This window comes from Apium graveolens, chromosome 9, assembly GCF_009905375.1.
Source record: "Apium graveolens cultivar Ventura chromosome 9, ASM990537v1, whole genome shotgun sequence".
Lineage (NCBI taxonomy): Eukaryota > Viridiplantae > Streptophyta > Magnoliopsida > Apiales > Apiaceae > Apium > Apium graveolens.
Window position 1 is genome coordinate 237665123 of NC_133655.1, and position 19879 is coordinate 237685001.

Here is a 19879-nt window from a genome sequence, read left to right on the forward strand (position 1 = left end):
TGCTCCAATAAAGTGAAGAAAGTAATGGGTGGAGAGATAATTAATTTATTGAATTTGAATCTTGAGTCTTGAAGCAATGTACTAGGCCTGAAGTAATAAAAAAAGCAGTATTAATCTTATTATATTTAATAACAAAAATTTTAATAAAATAAATGTATTTATTTATCAGCTTTTATAATATGAAATATTTTTTATTATAAAATATTTTTTAATTTATGGTTGCGATTTTCCAATTTTTGAAAATTTAAAATCATATTGAAATCACAAATAAATAATTATTAAATTTTTTAATCGTAACCAATCCGGGTTTTAAGTTGCAAGAACAAGTGAAAAATGAAGTGAGGATTTGTCATACGAGAAAGTCTTCTAGGCGAATTTAGTTAAATTAAAAATTAAGGCGTGCAATTATATAATTTAAGATAAAAAGAAATTGAACGAATCTTCCAAACCCTAAACACCCTCACGTGCGTGTCCCGTGAGTTGTAAACTCCAGAAGCAAACCACAACACAGAGGCGCCGCAAGAACCTAGAAACACAAATATTCCAATCTCCACCGTCCGATTCGTATCCACGTCATCAATCCGCGTCATCAACGGTCCAGATCAAATATCCCTTGAGCCTATTCTGTGTAACGAAGAACCTCAGTCTCAAAAAATCCCCTTTCTCCCCCTTTCAATCCCCAAAAATCTCATAACAATTCGAATTTTAATTTGAATTTTAATCACAATTTTCAATGGCTGTTATTGACAAGGAGTTTGTGGAGGAGAACGAGGTGGTAGAATTGAACGGTGAGGATGACGTTGTTGATGATCCCGAGAAAGCTGATAGTGAAGTTGAAGAAGATGGAGATGACGATGAAGATGACGACGATGATGATGACGATGACGACGATGAGGATGATGATGAAGAGGTTGATGAGCAGGAGGTATTGCATACGTCTGGTGGACCGCCGGTTCAGTCGGTAGATGATGAAGATGATGATGAGGAAGGTGAGGATGATGAGGATGATGAAGGTGATGATGATGACGATGATGACGATGATGATGACGAAGGCGATGATGAGGAAGCCGAAGAGGTTATTTACTTTTTAATTTAACTGTTATTTACTTTTTAATTTAATTGTGTGTGTACGTGTGTGTTTGTGTATTAAGTGCTATTTTCTGGTTTGATTGTGTTTTCTATGAAATTATGTGGTGAATTAGTGTTTGTTGTTCATTCAGTGCTGATATTTTGCAGATCTGGTGAAGTTAGGCCTGTTTACTGTGTTTACGAAGTTTTGTCTTTTTCGAATGTGCTTATTTTGAAGCCTGTTTGATTACATGTTTGTTTTATTTTGTAATTTTCTGGTGAATTATATTTTGTAATTGAATCTGTATTGAGAATTTGCAGATCTAGTGAAATTTAGTCCTTTTGTGGTGGTTATAAAGTTTTTTTTTAATATGCTTTTTTCGAAGCATGTTTATTTAGATGTGTTCTATATAGTAATTTTCCGGTGAATTATATTATGTGATTAAATCTGTAGTGCAATTTGCAGATCTGATTCTATTAGGTCTGTTTATTGTGGTTGTAAAGCTATACTTGTGTTTCCATGTTTTAATTAAGCCAAAATTTGAAACCTGTTTGTACTTTTTTTGGCTTGTTTAAGGTTTAGGTATGTCTTAAATGCTTTGTTATGTTTAGATGTGTGTTCTTATATGAAAATGTGCGGTGAGTCTGTATTTTTGGTCAAATTGGTACCTCAATTTTGTAGATCTGGTGAATTACATATCATCGGTGTGGTTATGAAGATTTACTTGTTACTGGTTTTATATGTTCTAGTTCTAATATTTGTTCGCAAATTTTATTATGTATACATTATTTAACAAGCTTTTTATGTTTCAACTATTTGATTTCTGTATACTTCTTTTTCAATAAAATTATTTCTGAATTTTTGGAAATAAACATAGTTTTGCTTATATCTTGAGCTATGTATGAGATGTAGTGTCTAATTCCATCTGCATATATATTCTGCTTGAGTTGTTATTAAATGTTTACATATTGTTTCTGTAGTTTGAGGAATATGAAGCACTGTCCTTTGATTTAGTTATTTGCTTATCTGCTTAGGTACTTACCTTTTTATTATTGTGAAAGCCAATTAGACATACTGATGACTGTCTGTGTGATACTATCACTGATGTTTACTATATAGTATAGGAATATAAAAAGTTTGTGCTTGTGTTGTCTTCTCCGAGGAAAGGCAAATACTTGGGTTACATATCTTCATATAAAATCTTTCTTTGTGCTAGTCAGTAGATCTTAGTGTCAGTGCTTATGCAAAGAATATCTTTCAAAAAATCTCTGCGTGTTATGCTTGACTGCTTGTCATTCTTGCCCTTAAGCTTAATGCCTATCATTAATTTTATGCTTATATTGACCGTTTGTGTGGTATAGTCTTGCTATATAATATATTTGTGCCGATTCTCCAAGAGTTGTAGTAACTTCATAAGTTTGTACTGTAAGTTTGTGTAACTGTTAACACAATAAATGTTTATTACTTCCAGCTGTACTTTTTCCTGGTTCTTAAATTTTTTTGCATCCTTAATGATGATTTGTACATCCTACAATCTCAAATAACAATAACAGATCTACCAGTTATCACAATACTACAATGGTGAAATTGCAATACATTTTAACCACTATATCTGAATTGCTTCTATAATGAATACACGCCACGTACCTAGTTTTTAAATGCAAAGAGGGGTCTTGTGGTTTCCATTTTCCAATTCATGAATTATACAACTCTACCCGAAATCTAATAACCGACTGTAGAGCCACCCTGTTAGCTGGAGTAGTATAACATCTGATATTTTTGGAGTTTGGACCATCTTAGAAACATTCATATATTTATATGTACAGAATATTTAGGACAATAAGTTTGCAAGGAACAAGTAAGATCGTCATTAAGAATATTTGCATGCAGTTTAATGTGCTTTGACTGGCTAGTTAGAAATATAATTTTATAAATTTTCTTTTTGTGAATTAAAATATAGGTTGTCTATTTTTATTTACAAAAAGAAAATTTTACATACGATAATTCTAACTAGCTAGTCAAAGCAAATTGAAATTTGTGCAAAGGTCAAAGCGACAAATAACATAACACAGGGAGTATCTATTTACCATGTACACTTCTTGACCAGGTATATCTTTAGAGCTCAAGCCTCGAAGATGTGCATTTAATGGATCTGCTTTAATAATTTGGTTTTAATATTACCTATTGTTCTATTTTTTTTATGCTTGTTTGAGACAAGTTAGCCTTAAACACATATGAAATTGTATTGACCTGCTTTTGATTATTCTTTAGTATATGTAAATACATTTTTCTGTCATTAGGGCATCTCCAGTAGAGGTTGCTAATAAAGTTGCCAAACCATGACAAATCATTAAATATATTATTTTTTAATTTTCTCTCACATCCATATCACTCTTGGCAACATTTTTTAAAATTTTGCTCCAATAGTTAAGCAACTTTAAAGGTTGCCCATGTGGTCCCTTTATATTAATTTTATATTTAGTTCAATATAAAAGTGAGTTGAGTAATATACACTTTAGATGTTTTTTTTATGACTTTTTGCTAATTTAGGAAGTTGTCAAGGGGTTGCCAAGTTTTGGCAACCTTGGTAGGCAACCTTTTGGCAATCTCTCAACTCCAATAGGTAGGCAACCAAGAGTGCCATGCCACATAAGTTTGGCAACCTCCTTGGCAACCCCTATTGGAGATTCCCTTATGGGGATGAGAAAGTTGTTTTATTTTGTTGTTTGCCTTGTAGTTCTTCTGTAATTGAAAGTTGACTATAGTAGTTATTTATCATCAAATGTTTGTCTTCAATTGCCTTGATTATTGTTATTGCTTATGCTTTAAACTTCATATCCCCACTTTATGTGTGACCTAAATTTGTTTTTGATAAAAGTTTTTATAATGTCTTTATTTGTCTTGACATTCGTCCTGCTTGTAAATAAACCCACAGGAGGACATGGGAACTGAGTTCCTGATTCGGCCTGTGGTTGGTGCTGAAGAGGAAGAAGAGGCTAGTGACTTCGAGCCAGAAGAGAATGGTGAGGAAGATGAATTTGAGGATGAGGATGACGATGACACTGGTGGAAAGGTTGAGGCTCCAGCTAAGAGGAAGCGTTCAGACAAAGAAGATTCGGATGATTCTGATGACGGAGGAGAGGACGATGTGAGACCATCCAAGAGATAGATATGGTTTCTTTGGTTGAAAAATGACCATAACACATAGGTCACTCTCTTTGTCTCTCTCTTATAATATCCATCTACTCCTATGTAGAAGGTTATAATACTCTATACTGGGTGTTTCTCCTTCATATAATTATAAGGCACTTTAGTTTCATGGTTTGTTTCTATCGTAGAATGCACAGTCATATGGTTTCGAAAAACAGTTGGAGACTACTTGATTTAGGTTTCGTGTAAGTTATGAAACTAGTGACAGTTTTTTTTCTTTCCATCTTTAGGTATAATGCAAAATATTTTAGCAATTTCCATGTCACGTATCTGTGTTCTTATGTTTTTATGTTTATGTTCAATTACTGAATGCCTCTTTCTTCGTAAGAACTGAGTTGTAATTCTCTTGGTATTGTTAAATCAGAGATATGGTATCCCTTGTTCTCATCTTTTTACTGTCAGTGTGATTGTTAAATCAGAGAATGGGAGTGGGATTAAGAACGGATAGGTGAGGGGAGCACAGAGACCGGTGTTTCAGGTGCAGTAAGAGTTAAGTGTTGCATAGAGAATGGATGTTCTTTGAATATAGCTCAGTGATTCAGATCAGAACGTCAAGTAGGAGAAAATAATGTATGGTGTCTGGGTTTTCCAAATCGGGGTGCTGAATGTAAATAGTTTAATCCGTCAGTGTGGGGCCATAAAACATCTGATTTTGCGTAAAAAAGTATAAAATGTAAGAATTGATTTTGCATAAAAAATATCAGAATACACTGAAATGCCCAAATAGTGCAAAGAAAAATCTCCCATAGTACAACGTATGTGTGCAAAGCACCACCACTGAATATTATAGTAAATACAAATACCAAACGATAAAATCTAATATTAGTACTAGTATAATTATCAACAAGGCGTACTTGCTCGATACTTTTGGTGATTATAAAATCTAATAGATCCCTGATTTTGCAGGTAGGGCCATCGACAACTGACAACTAACCCAAAGTGGAGAAAACGAGATAAGAAAGCAGTGGGCCCCATGTTCTCAAGCCATTTCACCATTTCTTCATTGCAAGACATCAGCCTTAATGCATGATCGTTGATCACCATTTCATTCACCCAACAACATTAATTTACAATTATATGTTGTTGATTATCTCTTAGATTTTAGGCCTCCCCATCTTACAGCACAAAAGCAATATTTTTTTAGTATAGTATTTTCTTTCTTTTCTGTTTTCAAAGAAAAAAAATAATTCCCTTTACTTTTAGTACAATTACTTCAACTTACTATGAGTCTATGACTAGTATCTTTTTATATATCAATAACTGTATTTGTTAAATATTTCTGTTAATTAACGAAAAATATATGGAAGTCCATCACCATCAGTAAGAATAAAAAAATATTTTCATAGTTTTCTTTTATATAGCTGTTGTGCCTTGAAAAAGTTGAAGGATGAAAATCGACCAGTAAACAAAAAATAGAAAAAGAGAGAGATAAGTTGATCGGTGTTCTTCTCTACACCGGTGACCGAACTCGTTGATTACATTTTATTCAAGTTCTGCATCAATGCATCAGAGTGTTCGGGTTTAATTTTACTGAGTTGATAAACGAAATTTGTCGAAGTTATTTTTCTTTAAGCCGAGTTTGTCGAACTTGTTAAATTCGGTACCTTGAGTATTTTCAGTTATTCTAAACCCTTACGTATATACATTTAGTTATATGCCAAAGGATTAAATTTATCAAAGTTAATCAAGCAATTAACAGTTTCAATGTGCACAAGTCTTATATTTTTTCCTTCATCAAGCACTAACTTACCTCAGTTACACTGTGAAATGTAAAGAAGTACATAAATTTATTCACGAATATTTTTTCAAGAATTATAAGATAGTGTAATTTAATTTGATGGAACTTCAAATTATCTAGTTTCAAATAGTACATTTGTTGAGGACGGAACTGCAGTTTCACTTCTTCCTTTTTAACGTGTTTTCACTTTGTTTTTTTGGAGAAAAATGTCCAGAAAACTGTGGGAGTAACCGACTTCTTACTTGTCAGATCTCATACAATAAATATTGTTTTATTTCATCAACAGATAAACGGACAGTCCTGCTTATTTGAAACTAAGCTATAATTACAACATTCCCACGAGGCTACTACGACTTAACGTAACACATTGTACCGATGAAAGCTTGTTTTCCACCACCACCACCACCACCACCACCACATAAAAACACACACACAAAATCTTAATAATTATTTAATATGAGATTTAGCAATGCGACCATCAGCTCCTTTAGGGTAAAAACCACCAGGTCTGCTTTCACTTCCTCCTCCATACACAATTCTCAGAATTTCCTCAGGTGTTCTTTCATACGATATCGAATACTTATTTCCAGCTAGCACATTTCCTTTAATCATTCCTTCAGCTCCCAAGTCTTTTTTAACAATAAGTCCTTCATCTTTTAGGCCTTCACCTCCAAGTTTATTCCTCAGCACTGAAATTCTGTCGGTAAATTCGGCCACCGTCACACCGTAAGGCTTCACCTTCTGCAATGACCTCTCGTATAACAACGTTCTTAGAACTGCATCTTGCCCTGATTCCACACCTAATAGCCCCGCCACCAACTGATTATAAAACACACATGTTAATTCCCCTTGAGAAAAAGTTAATTAATTGCTTAAACTAGTTATAAGAAAGGTTGATTTTACATGTCCACAGAGACTCACGTAGACACCATGCATAAAGTAAAACAAAAGGTCTAGATATATAATTTACGGAAGTAAATATATTTTAGATTCTGTGATATTAAAATTTAGATAATTGCGAAAATGAAAAATGAATTAGTAATAAAGTCGAAGTGTTAGAGGGATGTACCCTTCTGGCACGGGGACTTCGGAGTTTAGCGTTAGCACCAACATAACCAGTGAGGCCAACATAAGGAATAACATAAGATGCAAGCATATAATTAATATCGTTAGCATAAGGATCGAAAGGGGGCATTAGAGGCCTTCCAAATGCACTATTCATCACTTTTGCAAACGATTCTGCAGTTAAATTCAGCAAAGGCCTCGGAAATCCTCTAACTGTGCTCTTAATAGCCCTGCAAAACCATTATTTATTTTTATCTCAAATTCTCAATTATAAGGATTTTACAGAAAAAAAAAACAACAAAAAATTGTGACAAATATATAATTATGATCACCTCAAGTGTCCAATTTCTTGATAAGCAAACTGGGCAATAACATCTCTGATTAATGGGCTGAGTTTAGCACGTTTAGGGCCAACAGGGGATGGGCCGCCCATGGTAAGACTTGGATCAACAACATCCAAGCCATAGCCCAAAGCTCCCCACAAGAAAAACTCAGCTTCAAAATATTCCAAGTTGAGAGGGAACTCAACAAGATCAATATCTGATTTAGGAAGGGTAGATGCATGGCGGTTTCTTGAGATTTCTTGATCTGAATCAGAAGCATAGAAGCTAGGTACAAAGAGAAGGATGATAAAGCACAATAATACGCTCATGCAAGAAGACAATGCCATGGCTAGCTATCTAGTAGTTTGGTAAAAAGAGTGAGTTCTATTATGTATAGAGAAGAGAGAGATGGGGAGTATAAATAGTGAATGGGTGTGCAAAGGAAATGGAAAGAGAGAGGGGGAAGACTGTAGCGTCGATTTTGGAGTTGACGCGTGTGCAGTGATCTGTTAAGACAAAGACTTCGGGAGATAGAATCGGATCAAAATGAATTCTTTTGTTTACTTCTGCGAAAAAATTATAAATTTATACACATCAAAGTGCTTGTAATAGTAATTTTTAGGCTTCAATACTCACAGTTACGTTACGAAACAACTAGCGTCATTGTGTAACAGAACGATTGTTTCTAGATAAGTGAATATAAATGTCTTCTCATCCTTTTAGTCGACGTTGGGAGTTAGATGTTGTTTTATTAGGCATAGCTAGCCAAATTTTCTTAAATGTAGTACTACTTTTTATTTGTCGAAAATCTAAATGCAACTTATGAGAATGCAGTACTAGCACTTTTTATATTTTACCAAAAAGTATAATATTCACCATTCTTATTTTTTTACATTTCTTTAACTGCTTAGCATGTATTTTAAGATATATATAAAATATAATTTATTAACTTATATCTAATTTTTTTCTAAACAAAAATTAAAATAATTATATTTTATTTTAAAAAAATTCTAAAAAAATTATCAAATTATATTATATGAGCCTTGGCGAACCTCTCTATAAATAATCTAGAGGACCGAGAGAAGAATCTAGAGCACCGAGAGAGTATACATGTATTATTTACTTACATACGTCGTATATTATCAACCTTTTATGAACGAATTATTTCTTTCAACAATAAATTTTAGAGAGGACTCATTCATGAAATTTTATAAGTAAAATATTTTTTTTTTGATAAATATAGCTTATAAACATGTATCATTTACATGCATCGTATATTTTCAACATTCTTTTGTGAAGGGATTATTTTGTTCAACATTACGTTTTAGAGAGGACTCATTTGAGAAATTTTATAAGTATAATTATTTTTTTACAAATATAATATAACTTATACGGGTTAAGTTATCGGAAACCACTTTTTTTGAGACCTTGTAGACCACTTGTGTTCTACAAGTTAAATATTGCATAAAAATATTGCAAAATATATTATTTTACGAATCATATTCTACAAAAATCCTTATTTTATTTAAAATCTTGAATATTATATATGTACTGCATGTAAAACATTATAAAAATAATTTATTCTGCAAAACATGTTAAGTTTGTAGAACATTTGTTCAGCTTGCAGAACATACACATTCTACTTATTAAACTTAAATGATCTTCAATAATTTTAATGATTTAGTGATACTCGTAAAACATATTTCACAAAATAATATATTTTATAGTATTTTGATTGCAAAACATATGTGGTCTCCAAGGTCTCCGATGAAAAAGTGACCTCCATAAAACTTTCCTCTAACTTATACCCTTACAAATGAATATCTATTTTCATATATTTTCAGAATAAGCAATATCGAATTCCGAATCTGGAACAATAAACAATAAATGATAAACTTTTAAACACTTCAAATATCCCAACCTATATCAGAATATTTAAGCAGTTTAGAGCATCTCCATAGCTAAAATGGTTAGCCAAATCAGGAATATGTAAAATTTTATTGAATCTGTAAGACCATGCACTCCAGTGGTAGTAGCTATAATCATTAGCTATATTCAAAAATATTGTTTTATTCCTATTTTTCAGATTTGTATGTATATATATAAACTTTATATAATAAAATAAATTTAGTTAATACTTAATTCAATACATGAATAAAATATATAATTGTAAGTTAATAATTATTACAACTGAAAATATAATAACATATAAATATAACAAAAAATTTTAAATAAAAAATTACTAATATATATTGTATTATATATATATTGTTTGTTAAAAATAATTAATAAATTTTGTTAATAAGAGAACAATATTTTCAAACTTAATATTATATAAATTGAAAATATTATATATAAAATAATAATTTTAATATTTATGTATTAAATATTATATAAATATATGCATGTATTAATGTGTATGTGTACGTAGTAATGTGTAGATTTAGGTTTAAACATCTGACGTGGAAGATATAGCTAACACCTACAGATTCAACAAATATAGAAGACAAGATGAAGGATATCTAAATTTTAGATGATGTGGTTGAAATGGTGTTTTTTTACCTAATATCTATATCTCAGTGCCACATAAAATTTTTATCTAACAGGAGGTCATGGTTGTAGATACTCTTGCAAACTAATTTTTTTTTGCACTTACAAACTTATAGATTACCTAAATTGCGGCCCAACGAGACAGGGCCTACATCACTCCACATTTTTAATCTTGTCCCGAGGAACGACAATTAAAAACATTGTACTATATGTGTGAATCTGCAAGTTAGATCGTCTTTTGAAGGCATTTCACGTTTATACACACTTATCTATTTGTATTTAGGTAAAGTAGTAAAATATAGATTTTTAGTGGTTGCAAAATCAACAATTGCATTACGTTGAAATTGGATTTTTTTTATATAATTGAGGTGCGGATGCAAATCAATAGCTAAATTGTTGTTATTTAATTTTTAAATAGATTAAATTTGAAAAGTTCAATATATATATTTGACTACTTATATTAATTTAGGTGCGGATGCAAATTAGATATTCTTATATTAATTTATTGCGAAAATGTTTATTTTGGTGAGAAAAAGTAAGAAAATTGGGTAAAATGATGAGAATTATAAATTTTCAATGTATATAATCAGTATAGTGTGGGATAAAATACTGAATATGATTGGATATAATTAATTTATATATTATAATATTTTACTATTTTTGGAAAGTAGAGAATTGAGAGGGACATCCAAAAACGAAAGTGTATAGAAATTAACGGGACACAGTAAGTACATTATTCTGTTTTATTTTGTAAAAAGGAAAAATTAAGTACTCCCTCTGAAAACCATTTCTTTACACTTTCCTTTTTGAAATGTCCCATCGAATTCTTTACATTTCAAAACTTACCAAAAATAGTAAATGGGTGCCACCACTTTCCCATTTTTTTTCACACTACTTTTACTCCACTATCTCCTTTTTATACATTAAAAATTAACGAGTCTCACTCCTTCACTTACTTTTCTTTCTCTTTTTCACTACTTTATACATATTTCTTAACCTCCGTGCCCAAATCAAATGTAAACAATTGGCCGGGACGGAGGGAGTATTATCTTTTAAAAAATTTCTAGCACATGAATCCTCTAAAACATAAAAACGAGAAATTCATATAATATTATTAAATCTATTACAATTCAAAATTGAAATACAGATCTAATAAAATACATTACAGATCATATTTATTACATTTATTTTATTATAATATTTAATAATCCGTATAACAAACACAGTAGGTAATTAGTTAAGAAATTGAATTATAATTATATATTCTTAAATGATATAAAATAATGTTAAAACACTACAAGAAACTGCTCTTTCAGCGACCGAATATCAGCGACCGAACCGGCGTCGCCAATATCTGTCGCAGATGCCTATCAGCGATCGACCGGCGTCGCCAATATCCGTCGCATAAAAACTGATAGCTAATTTGCCTTTCTGCGGCAAACGTCAGCGACCATCTCCTTAGCGACGACTATTAGCGACCTACGTCGTAGTTAATCCATGTCAGCACTAATTCGACAAACGCTAACGTGAAGTCGACTAAATCAGCGATGACATACTATCGCAACTTTTGACTACGGGTTTTGGCGACGGTTTTATGTCGCTAGAGTCTGCGACCAACTTTTGCTACGACATTCTATCGCTAACAACAGCGACCGTGTTGGCGACGAAATTTTGGTCACTATTGTTTGCGACGGCGTTAGCGACCGATGCTATAGGTTTTAGCGACTAATTTTTGCTATGGTTGTCGGTCGCTACCTTATGCGACTACTATTCCCTACCGCATTTAGTCACAAAATGTAGTATTTTTTAGCAGTCTCTAGCTACTGAAAGTCATCGCTAATGTTTACTACAAACCTTTAACTACCATATTCGGTCGCTAATGGTGAGCTGAATTCAACAAAAAAATTGCAACAAAATTTGGTCGCTGAAAATCTTTTCTATAATTTAAATATTTTCCTATTTCACAAATTTTCTACTTGTTTTGTAATAAAAAACAAATTTACCTTGGCAAAACACAACAAATTTACCTTGACAAAGCATATTAATAACACGAATCCAAATATCCAAATTTAATAAAAAATTCAAATACTTTCACACCATCTTGAAAAAATGAAAAAAACAAAGTAAAGTTCAAGTGTCAGCCAACGACAGTACAGTGCAAACAAGTTCGAGTATAAAATAAACATAATGCGACTGAAACAAACTAAAAAGATCCACCAAACTCATCTTCATGATCATCCTGATGTGCTCCCTGTATTTAACAAAATGATAAAGAAATATTACATTACATGATATCCATTGTGTATACCAAAGTAACTCCGCCATTGATCAAGAACATAAAAATAAAAAATTCAAGTAGCTTCGATAAATAAATTACCTCAGAGTCTTCCCCCTGCTGTGATGCATTCACCTCTGCCACTGCACGAGCTAGCTCCTCAGGATCCAAAGCTCTCAAATGGGCTCCTAGTATCCGAAGAAGCTCAGGATCTCGGCATATAGCCCTCACATAGTCAGCAGGAGTATGAACAGATGGATGGCTAGACGACTGTAAAAACTGTGTGCTGAATGATGAACCACTGATGGATGGGCGTCGTCACCGTCCTTGACCTTTGACATAGTTCTTCTTGCCATCAGATACCGTCTCCCACAAATCCTGATCAAAATATGGACGCTCGGTGCCCTCTGGATAACGATCATCATATAAGCGACGGTAATTCTCATGTCAATATTTAAATAATTAAACAATAAATTTAATTAGTACAATACAAAACATAAATGATGATAATATTCATATATTATAAATATGAATTCATGTCCTTATATATTTGAACCTCTAGTCAAGCCTTGGACCTCGAATATATTTTATTACTATTAAATACTTTAATAAAAAGAATAACTTCAATTTGGATACAATGAAAACAAAATTAATTAAATCTTTTATCGCGTACTTGGCAGCTTCAGGCAAACCATCACGAGTTTTCACGTACACATCCACCCAGTTGATAGGACCTTGAGACTCAGACTCCTGTACAAGACATATTTTCCAATATTATAAAATAATAAACATATGATATTCTAGAATTTAAGATTGTAATGTATTAAAATTATTCGTACCCTATTAACAATATGTTGCAACTAGGAAATAAGGCCGCCCTTGTAGGTACCTTTTTCCTTCTCACCACCTGCAGCTTTGTTACTTGAGACAGTCTTTCTTTTCTTCAACCATTTTTCATCTCTCCACTGGTTACACATCTCCTCCCATATTTCAGCGGTGCACCACCAAGGGCTATACTTGTGCATGTTTTCCATTGCATGGTTTGGATGGTCAATGCCAGCATTAGTCAAGGTTTTTTGACGGTCTCTAGAAAGATTGTCTTTTGTTCGATCGGCACACTTCTGCCAAAAAAGAGTAGCTATAACCGGACCCTGGTCGTCCTCCCACATGTAACATTTCTGCAAATAAATTTTACCAAGGTTATCCACCTTTACACAATAAAAATGACAACTGGCCGCAAATGATAACCTATTTATACAAGACTATATACCTGAAATTCAGCCCAAATTGCATCCTTATGGGAGACAGGGGTGCTCGCCCACGTAATCGCAGGAGTGGGTCAATTCTGAAAGCACATTTGAGAGATGCACTTTACGATTTTGTGATCTGCAAAATCACTGTAGCATACAAACATTAAAAAGGGTCCATAATTCAGAAGCATATCTAACGGCTAAGAAAGAAAAGAAGTGAACAGGATTACGAGAGTATAATAAATTATGAATTAAAGTGTAATAATCAGGAACTCAGGTTTCTAATCCAACCAGATGCCACAAGTAACTCTACTGTAAATCAGCCCGCTCGTGTAATAATTGGTATATTTATGATATTGTATTTATGTTATCCTATATTGTATCCTCTATTGCATTCAGTTTATGTTTTATCTGATCTACGTCAACTTGCAAATTTCTCTGGCCTTTTTAGTAGCTGCAGTATTCTCCAATTTGAAGACTACTACAGGTTAAATTTCATGTTATTGACATCTTCTGGTGTCCTGAGTAGAAAATTTCACTCAAAAAAACATGTATTTATATCCAGGATTGGCATTATCCAGAGCTTTTGGTGACTTCTGAGCCGGAAGTGAGACAGCGAAATATAACCTGTGATCATCAATTTGTTATCACTACAAGAAAACAGGACAAAATTGACCGTAAAAAATGGTCGGTTAAAACAGTCATAACCGACCACAGGGCATGGTCGGTTTTAGCCTGGTCGGTTATGACTTTTGGTCGGGTTTAACTCTCATAACCGACCAGCATAGTGGTCGGTTAAGTGCCTATACATTTTATTCAAATATGGGGTCACTGTGTACACGTGGCAACACGTGTGCACACGTGTTTCCACGTCATTGAGTCATAACTGACCGTAGGTGGTCGATTATGTCTATTTTTAAAAAGTTGTCTGGAACTCAGAACCGACCGTGGTCAAAGTGTGCACATCGGTCGATTTTATTTCAGAAGCTAACTCAAATGTCATAACCGACCGTCCTAAAACCGACCACCCTCTAAAGGAGACGGTCGGTTTTATGAAGAAGGTGGTCGGTTATGTCCCTTGATGGTCGGTTTCTGGGATTTGTAATGGTCAAAAGTGGTCATAACCGACCGTAGGTGGTCGGTTATGTCTATTTTAAAAAGTTGACTGGAACTCATAAACGACCGTGGTCAAAGTGTGCACATCGTTCGGTTTTATTTCAGAAGCTAACTTAAATGTCATAACCGACCGTTCTAAAGCCGACCACCCTCTAAAGGAGACAGTCAGTTTAATGAAGAAGGTGGTCGGTTATGTCCCTTGACGGTCGGTTTTTTGGGTTTTGTAATGGTCAAAAGTGGTCGGTTATGCCTGTTTTTGGTCGATTTTAAGGTCTAATTTTAAAAAAAATTACAGGTTTTTCTGCAGTCCATGTATACCAAACCAAATCAATACACAAACCAATCACAAATCCAATCCAATCACAACCAAACAACAATGATAATCATTAAACTATACTACTCAAAATTATTCGCAAAAACTAGTAAATTTCACAATTAAACCATAGTAATTAAATCCAACGCAAATATTCACAAACTCCGATAACCGTAGTATTAAACCGTATCATTACATCATTATAATCAATCCTAAATAACCGACAAAGTATCAAACCATCACAACGTATTATATTACATCCCATAACCATCAAATTAAGTCTTAAAACCGATCAATGTAAACTAATCCGACAAATCAACATCGGACGATCCACCGCCATCACCGCCGCCGTCATCAAAGTCCTCGTCATCGGAGGTCTCATCCTCGGACGTGTAATCCTTATCGACTTTCATAGCACGCCGATTGTTTTCCTAGATACACAAGTTTAATTAAATTAGTTAAAAAGAAGAAACAAAATTTACATGTGAATGAAAAAATAAATAAACAAGAAGGACAAAAATTATACCTCCGCAACACGAGCTTCCGTCGTTTGAACGATATCTTCAATCAAGGAGCCCACGATATGCACGATCTCGCCACCGATAAGGTTATTCCATTGCAACTTTTGGCTAGGATTGGAGGATGGATCCGAGGCCTCGAGACCGGTACGTGCGAATGTAGCTATCTCCGCATCGAAAAGTTGGCGAGCAAACCGATTTGGATTAACACGGATCTCCGTAAGCACATTCCTCACGATGGCAAGATATACATTATTGGGGATGGCTTCACGTTGTCTCGGAGCGGATGAGGATGAGCCGGCTTCATTCCGTGTGGAATCTCGGTATCGGGTAGTAAGTGTCGGCAAGAGATCGGTGGCCCGAGCATTGGGGAACCCCACCACATAATTCTTTTTCGGCCTTGTACCTTGGGGGACCTCCAAGGTTTCCATCCAACAATCCCACGGCTCATCCCGATCACCCGTTTGTGTAACCTCCACGGGCATGCGCTCGAGAATGGCGGCATATCGTTCCTATAAATTTATTTAAAACAATTAACGATGCATTTAAAATCAAATAAAAATGCATATAAAATCATATATAAAAATGCATTTAAAATCACATAAATACATATAAAATCACATATTAACGATACATTTAAAATCACATAAGAATGCATATAAAATAACATATAAAAATGCATTTAAAATCACATAAATACATATAAAATCACATATTAATGATGCATTTAAAATCACATAAAAATGTATATAAAATCACATAAAAATGCATATAAAATCACATAAAAATGCATTTAAAATCACATGAAAATACATATAAAATCACATATTAACGATACATTTAAAATCACATAAAAATGCAAATAAAATCACATATAAAAATGCATTTAAAATCACATAAATACATATAAAATCACATGTTAACGATGCATTTAAAATCACATAAAAATGCATATAAAATCACATATAAAAATGCATTTAAAATCAAAGTAGTTCTCACTAGTGTGAGAAGAGGAAATATGTACCTAGCTGACTTCAACTCAACTAAAGGAGAATCTGTAACTTGTCTTCTCAGTAAAGCAAGTCAAGATGAAAGTTGGCTATGGCACAAGAAGCTATCCCATTTAATCTTCAAGACCATGAATGAGCTGGTAAAGAAGGAACTAGTAAGAGGCATTCCTCTAGTGGAGTTTACAAAGGATGGACTGTGTGATGCCTGCCAAAAAGGGAAGCAGATTAAAACATCATTCAGGAAGAAATTTGATTCAGCAATTGAAGAGCCTTTGCAACTGTTTCACATGGATCCGTTTGGACTAGTCAATGTATTGTCAATCTCAAGGAAAAGATTTTGCCTAGTAATTGTAGATGATTTCTCAAAGTTCTCTTGGACATATTTCTTAAAGTCTAAAGATGAGGCTAGTGAAATCATCATCAATCACATAAGGCAAGTCAACAATCATCCTGATTTCAAAGTTAGAAGAATCAGGAGTGACAATGGAACTGAGTTCAAGAATTCTGTCATGAGAGCATTTTGTGAGGAAAATGGGATTCTGCATGAGTTTTCAGCAGCAAGGACTCCACAACAGAATGGAGTAGTGGAAAGGAAGAACAGATCACTTATTGAAGCTGCAAGGACAATGCTTGAAGAATCTAAACTACCGACATATTTCTGGGCCGAAGCTGTTAATACTGCATGCTACACTCAGAACATTTCTCTGATTAATCAAGCAAGATGCATGACTCCCTATCAATTGTTCAAGAACAAGAAGCCAACTCTGAACTTTCTTCATGTCTTTGGCTGTAAATGCTATATTCTGAGAAATCAAACTGATCAAAATGGGAAGTTTGATGCTAAAGCAGATGAAGGAATTTTTGTTGGATATGCTGTTGGTAAAGCATATAGAGTTTACAATCTAAGAACCAACATTGTTGTGGAATCTATACATGTTGTGTTTGATGATAAAAGGATTGAATGGAGATTACCATGAGAGCCTCAAATTCGATAATGTTGAGATGGTTAGTGATGAAAGTGATAATGAGAGTGATCAAGAAACAGTGTCTAAGGATAATGCAGACAAATCTACCACCAATGATGCACAAAACTCAACATCCATCGAGTTGCATAATGCTTCATCCGTCGGAAGGCAATCTGTATTATCCGTTGGAAGACAACCCGCCTCATCCGTCGGTACTCAAAATTCACCATCCGTCGGGTTATCAAAAGGAGCAGGAAGTCAAGACAGATCACCTACAGAAAATTCTCATTTCTCAAATCAAAGATCCACAAACTCAGGGGGAGTTTCTAGCAATGAAAACTCAATCAAACATCAAGAAAATCATGAGGCCTCTTCATCTAGAGCTAATCTACCTCAGCAAAGGAAATGGACAAAAGATCACCCATTTGAACTTATTATTGGTGATGTTTCTTCTAGAGTTCAAACTAGGAGAGCAACTCAGGAAGAATGTCTATACAACAGCTTTCTGTCAAAGGAAGAACCAAAAAAGGTAGAAGAAGCTTTGTTAGATCCTGATTGGATTTTAGCTATGCAGGAGGAGCTAAACCAATTTGAAAGGAATAAAGTATGGAAGCTGGTACCCAAGCCTAAAGGAAAGAATCCAATAGACACCAAGTGGGTATTCAGAAACAAGATGGATGAAAATGGCATAACAGTCAGGAATAAAGCTAGATTGGTTGCAAAGGGCTATTATCAGCAAGAGGAAATAGATTTTGATGAAACATTTGCTCCTGTTGCAAGACTTGAAGCCATCAGAATCTTCTTAGCCTATGCAGCCCATGCCAATTTCAAGGTCTATCAAATGGATGTCAAAAGTGCCTTTCTGAATGGAGATTTGGAGGAAGAAGTATATGTTAGTCAACCTCTTAGATTTGAAGATCCAAATTTTCTAGAATATGTCTATTATCTTCTGAAAGCACTTTATGGACTGAAGCAAGCACCTAGAGCCTGGTATGATACTTTATCAAAGTTCCTTTTGGAAAATCACTTCACAAGAAGTACTGTAGATAAAACTTTATTTTTCAGAAATGTTAATTGCTCTAGCATACTTGTTCAAATTTATGTAGATGATATTATTTTTGGTTCTACAGATGAGAAACTTTGCAAAAATTTTGCCAAATTGATGCAAAGTAAGTATGAAATGAGTATGATGGGAGAACTGACTTACTTTCTTCGTTTACAAGTTAAGCAAGTTAGTGATGGAATATTCATTAGTCAAACTAAATATATTTTTGATCTTTTAAAGAAGTTTGATCTAATGGATTGCACATCTGCAAAAACTCCCATGGCCACTGCAACTAAGCTTGAATTAAACACTACTGAAAAGTCTGCGGATATTTCAAGTTATAGAGGCATGATTGGCTCACTTCTGTACTTAACAGCTAGTAGGCCAGATATAATATTTACTACATGTTTGTGTGCTAGATTTTAGGCTGATCCTAGAGAATCTGACTTGATAGCTATTAAGAGAATTTTCAGATATCTCAAGGGAACATCAAAACTTGGCATTTGGTACCCTAGAGACTCTGGTTTTGATCTAACTGGTTATTCAGATTATGCAGGTTATAGAATTGACAGAAAGAGCACAACAGGAACCTGTCAATTTCTAGGAAACAAGCTTGTGTCCTGGTTCAGTAAAAAGCAAAATTCAGTTTCTACTTCTACAGCTGAAGCTGAATATATTGCTTCTAGAAGTTGCTGTGCACATATTTTATGGATAAAAATCAATTGCTAGACTATGGTTTGCAAGTTGAGAGGATTCCTATTTTCTATGATAACATAAGTGCAATTGCCATCACTGAAAATCCAGTGCCACATTCAAGGACAAAACACATAAACATCAAGTACCATTTCATAAGGGAACATGTAATGAATGGTACTGTGGAGTTACATTTTGTTCCAAGTGAGAAGCAACTTGCAGATATCTTTACCAAGCCACCAGATGAATCCACCTTTTCAAGGTTGGTAAGTGAGTTAGGTATGCTTAATTATGCTTAAATTTATCTGAGTTATTTTACAAATTGTAATGTAGTCAGAAATTTAGTTGTCTTTTAAGTCTTGGATGAGATTTTGGCTAAGTCAAAATTTGCATCTCGACGGATGACCCTTATCCATCGAGTTTAGTCATCCATCGATATACTACTCGCTAATAAAAGTCAATTACTTTTCTGGAATACTTTATGACTCGACGGATATCAGTTTATCCTTACCCGTCGAATTGTCTAAATCACAGCCGTTAATTCCCTGAATATTATCCATCGAGTATACTTACAGTTTGTAAGCATTACACGACGAATAATGGGTGGAATTCTTACAGTTTATTTTTAAAACGGCTAATTTAGGCAATTTCTATTGGTTAATTTACTCTTCTTTATTATTTTTATCCGTTGTTTTTGAGATAGTATAAAAGCTTATTTCATTCCAATTACTTTCTTTTA

General features: G+C 33.8%; 2 protein-coding genes across 3 annotated transcripts; one reads left to right on the top strand and one right to left on the bottom strand.

The window, feature by feature from the left end:
* The first annotated feature begins 443 nt into the window (after nt 1-443).
* On the top strand, nt 444-5500 carry LOC141683473 (uncharacterized). 2 transcript variants are annotated; one of them, XM_074488208.1, is made up of 3 exons: nt 444-1075; nt 4005-4277; nt 5186-5500. In XM_074488208.1, exons 1-2 carry the CDS (start codon nt 734-736, stop codon nt 4236-4238), a joined length of 576 nt encoding a protein of 191 aa, XP_074344309.1. In that variant the 5' UTR covers nt 444-733; the 3' UTR covers nt 4239-4277; nt 5186-5500. The 2 variants fall into 2 exon arrangements, with proteins under 2 accessions (XP_074344309.1, XP_074344308.1); XM_074488207.1 differs by lacking the exon at nt 5186-5500 and having other exon boundaries at nt 445-1075; nt 4005-4500.
* A 913-nt stretch (nt 5501-6413) lies between these two features.
* Nucleotides 6414-7854, bottom strand: LOC141687428 (desiccation-related protein PCC13-62). Its single transcript, XM_074492704.1, has 3 exons — nt 7415-7854; nt 7087-7312; nt 6414-6836 (listed from the first exon to the last, which is right to left on the bottom strand). The coding sequence occupies exons 1-3, from the start codon at nt 7750-7752 to the stop codon at nt 6465-6467; spliced, it is 936 nt and encodes a 311-aa protein (XP_074348805.1). The 5' UTR covers nt 7753-7854; the 3' UTR covers nt 6414-6464.
* Nucleotides 7855-19879: the final 12025 nt, after the last annotated feature.

Coding starts and splice junctions, on each gene's coding strand:
- LOC141683473 (XM_074488208.1), top strand. CDS start 734: ATGGCTGTTATTGACAAGGAGTTTGTGGAGGAGAACGAGGTGGTAGAA. Junction 1,076..4,004: donor ATGATGAGGAAGCCGAAGAG/GTTATTTACTTT, acceptor ATAAACCCACAG/GAGGACATGGGAACTGAGTT.
- LOC141687428 (XM_074492704.1), bottom strand. CDS start 7,752: ATGGCATTGTCTTCTTGCATGAGCGTATTATTGTGCTTTATCATCCTT. Junction 7,313..7,414: donor CAAGAAATTGGACACTTGAG/GTGATCATAATT, acceptor ATGGTTTTGCAG/GGCTATTAAGAGCACAGTTA. Junction 6,837..7,086: donor GAAGTCCCCGTGCCAGAAGG/GTACATCCCTCT, acceptor TTTTATAATCAG/TTGGTGGCGGGGCTATTAGG.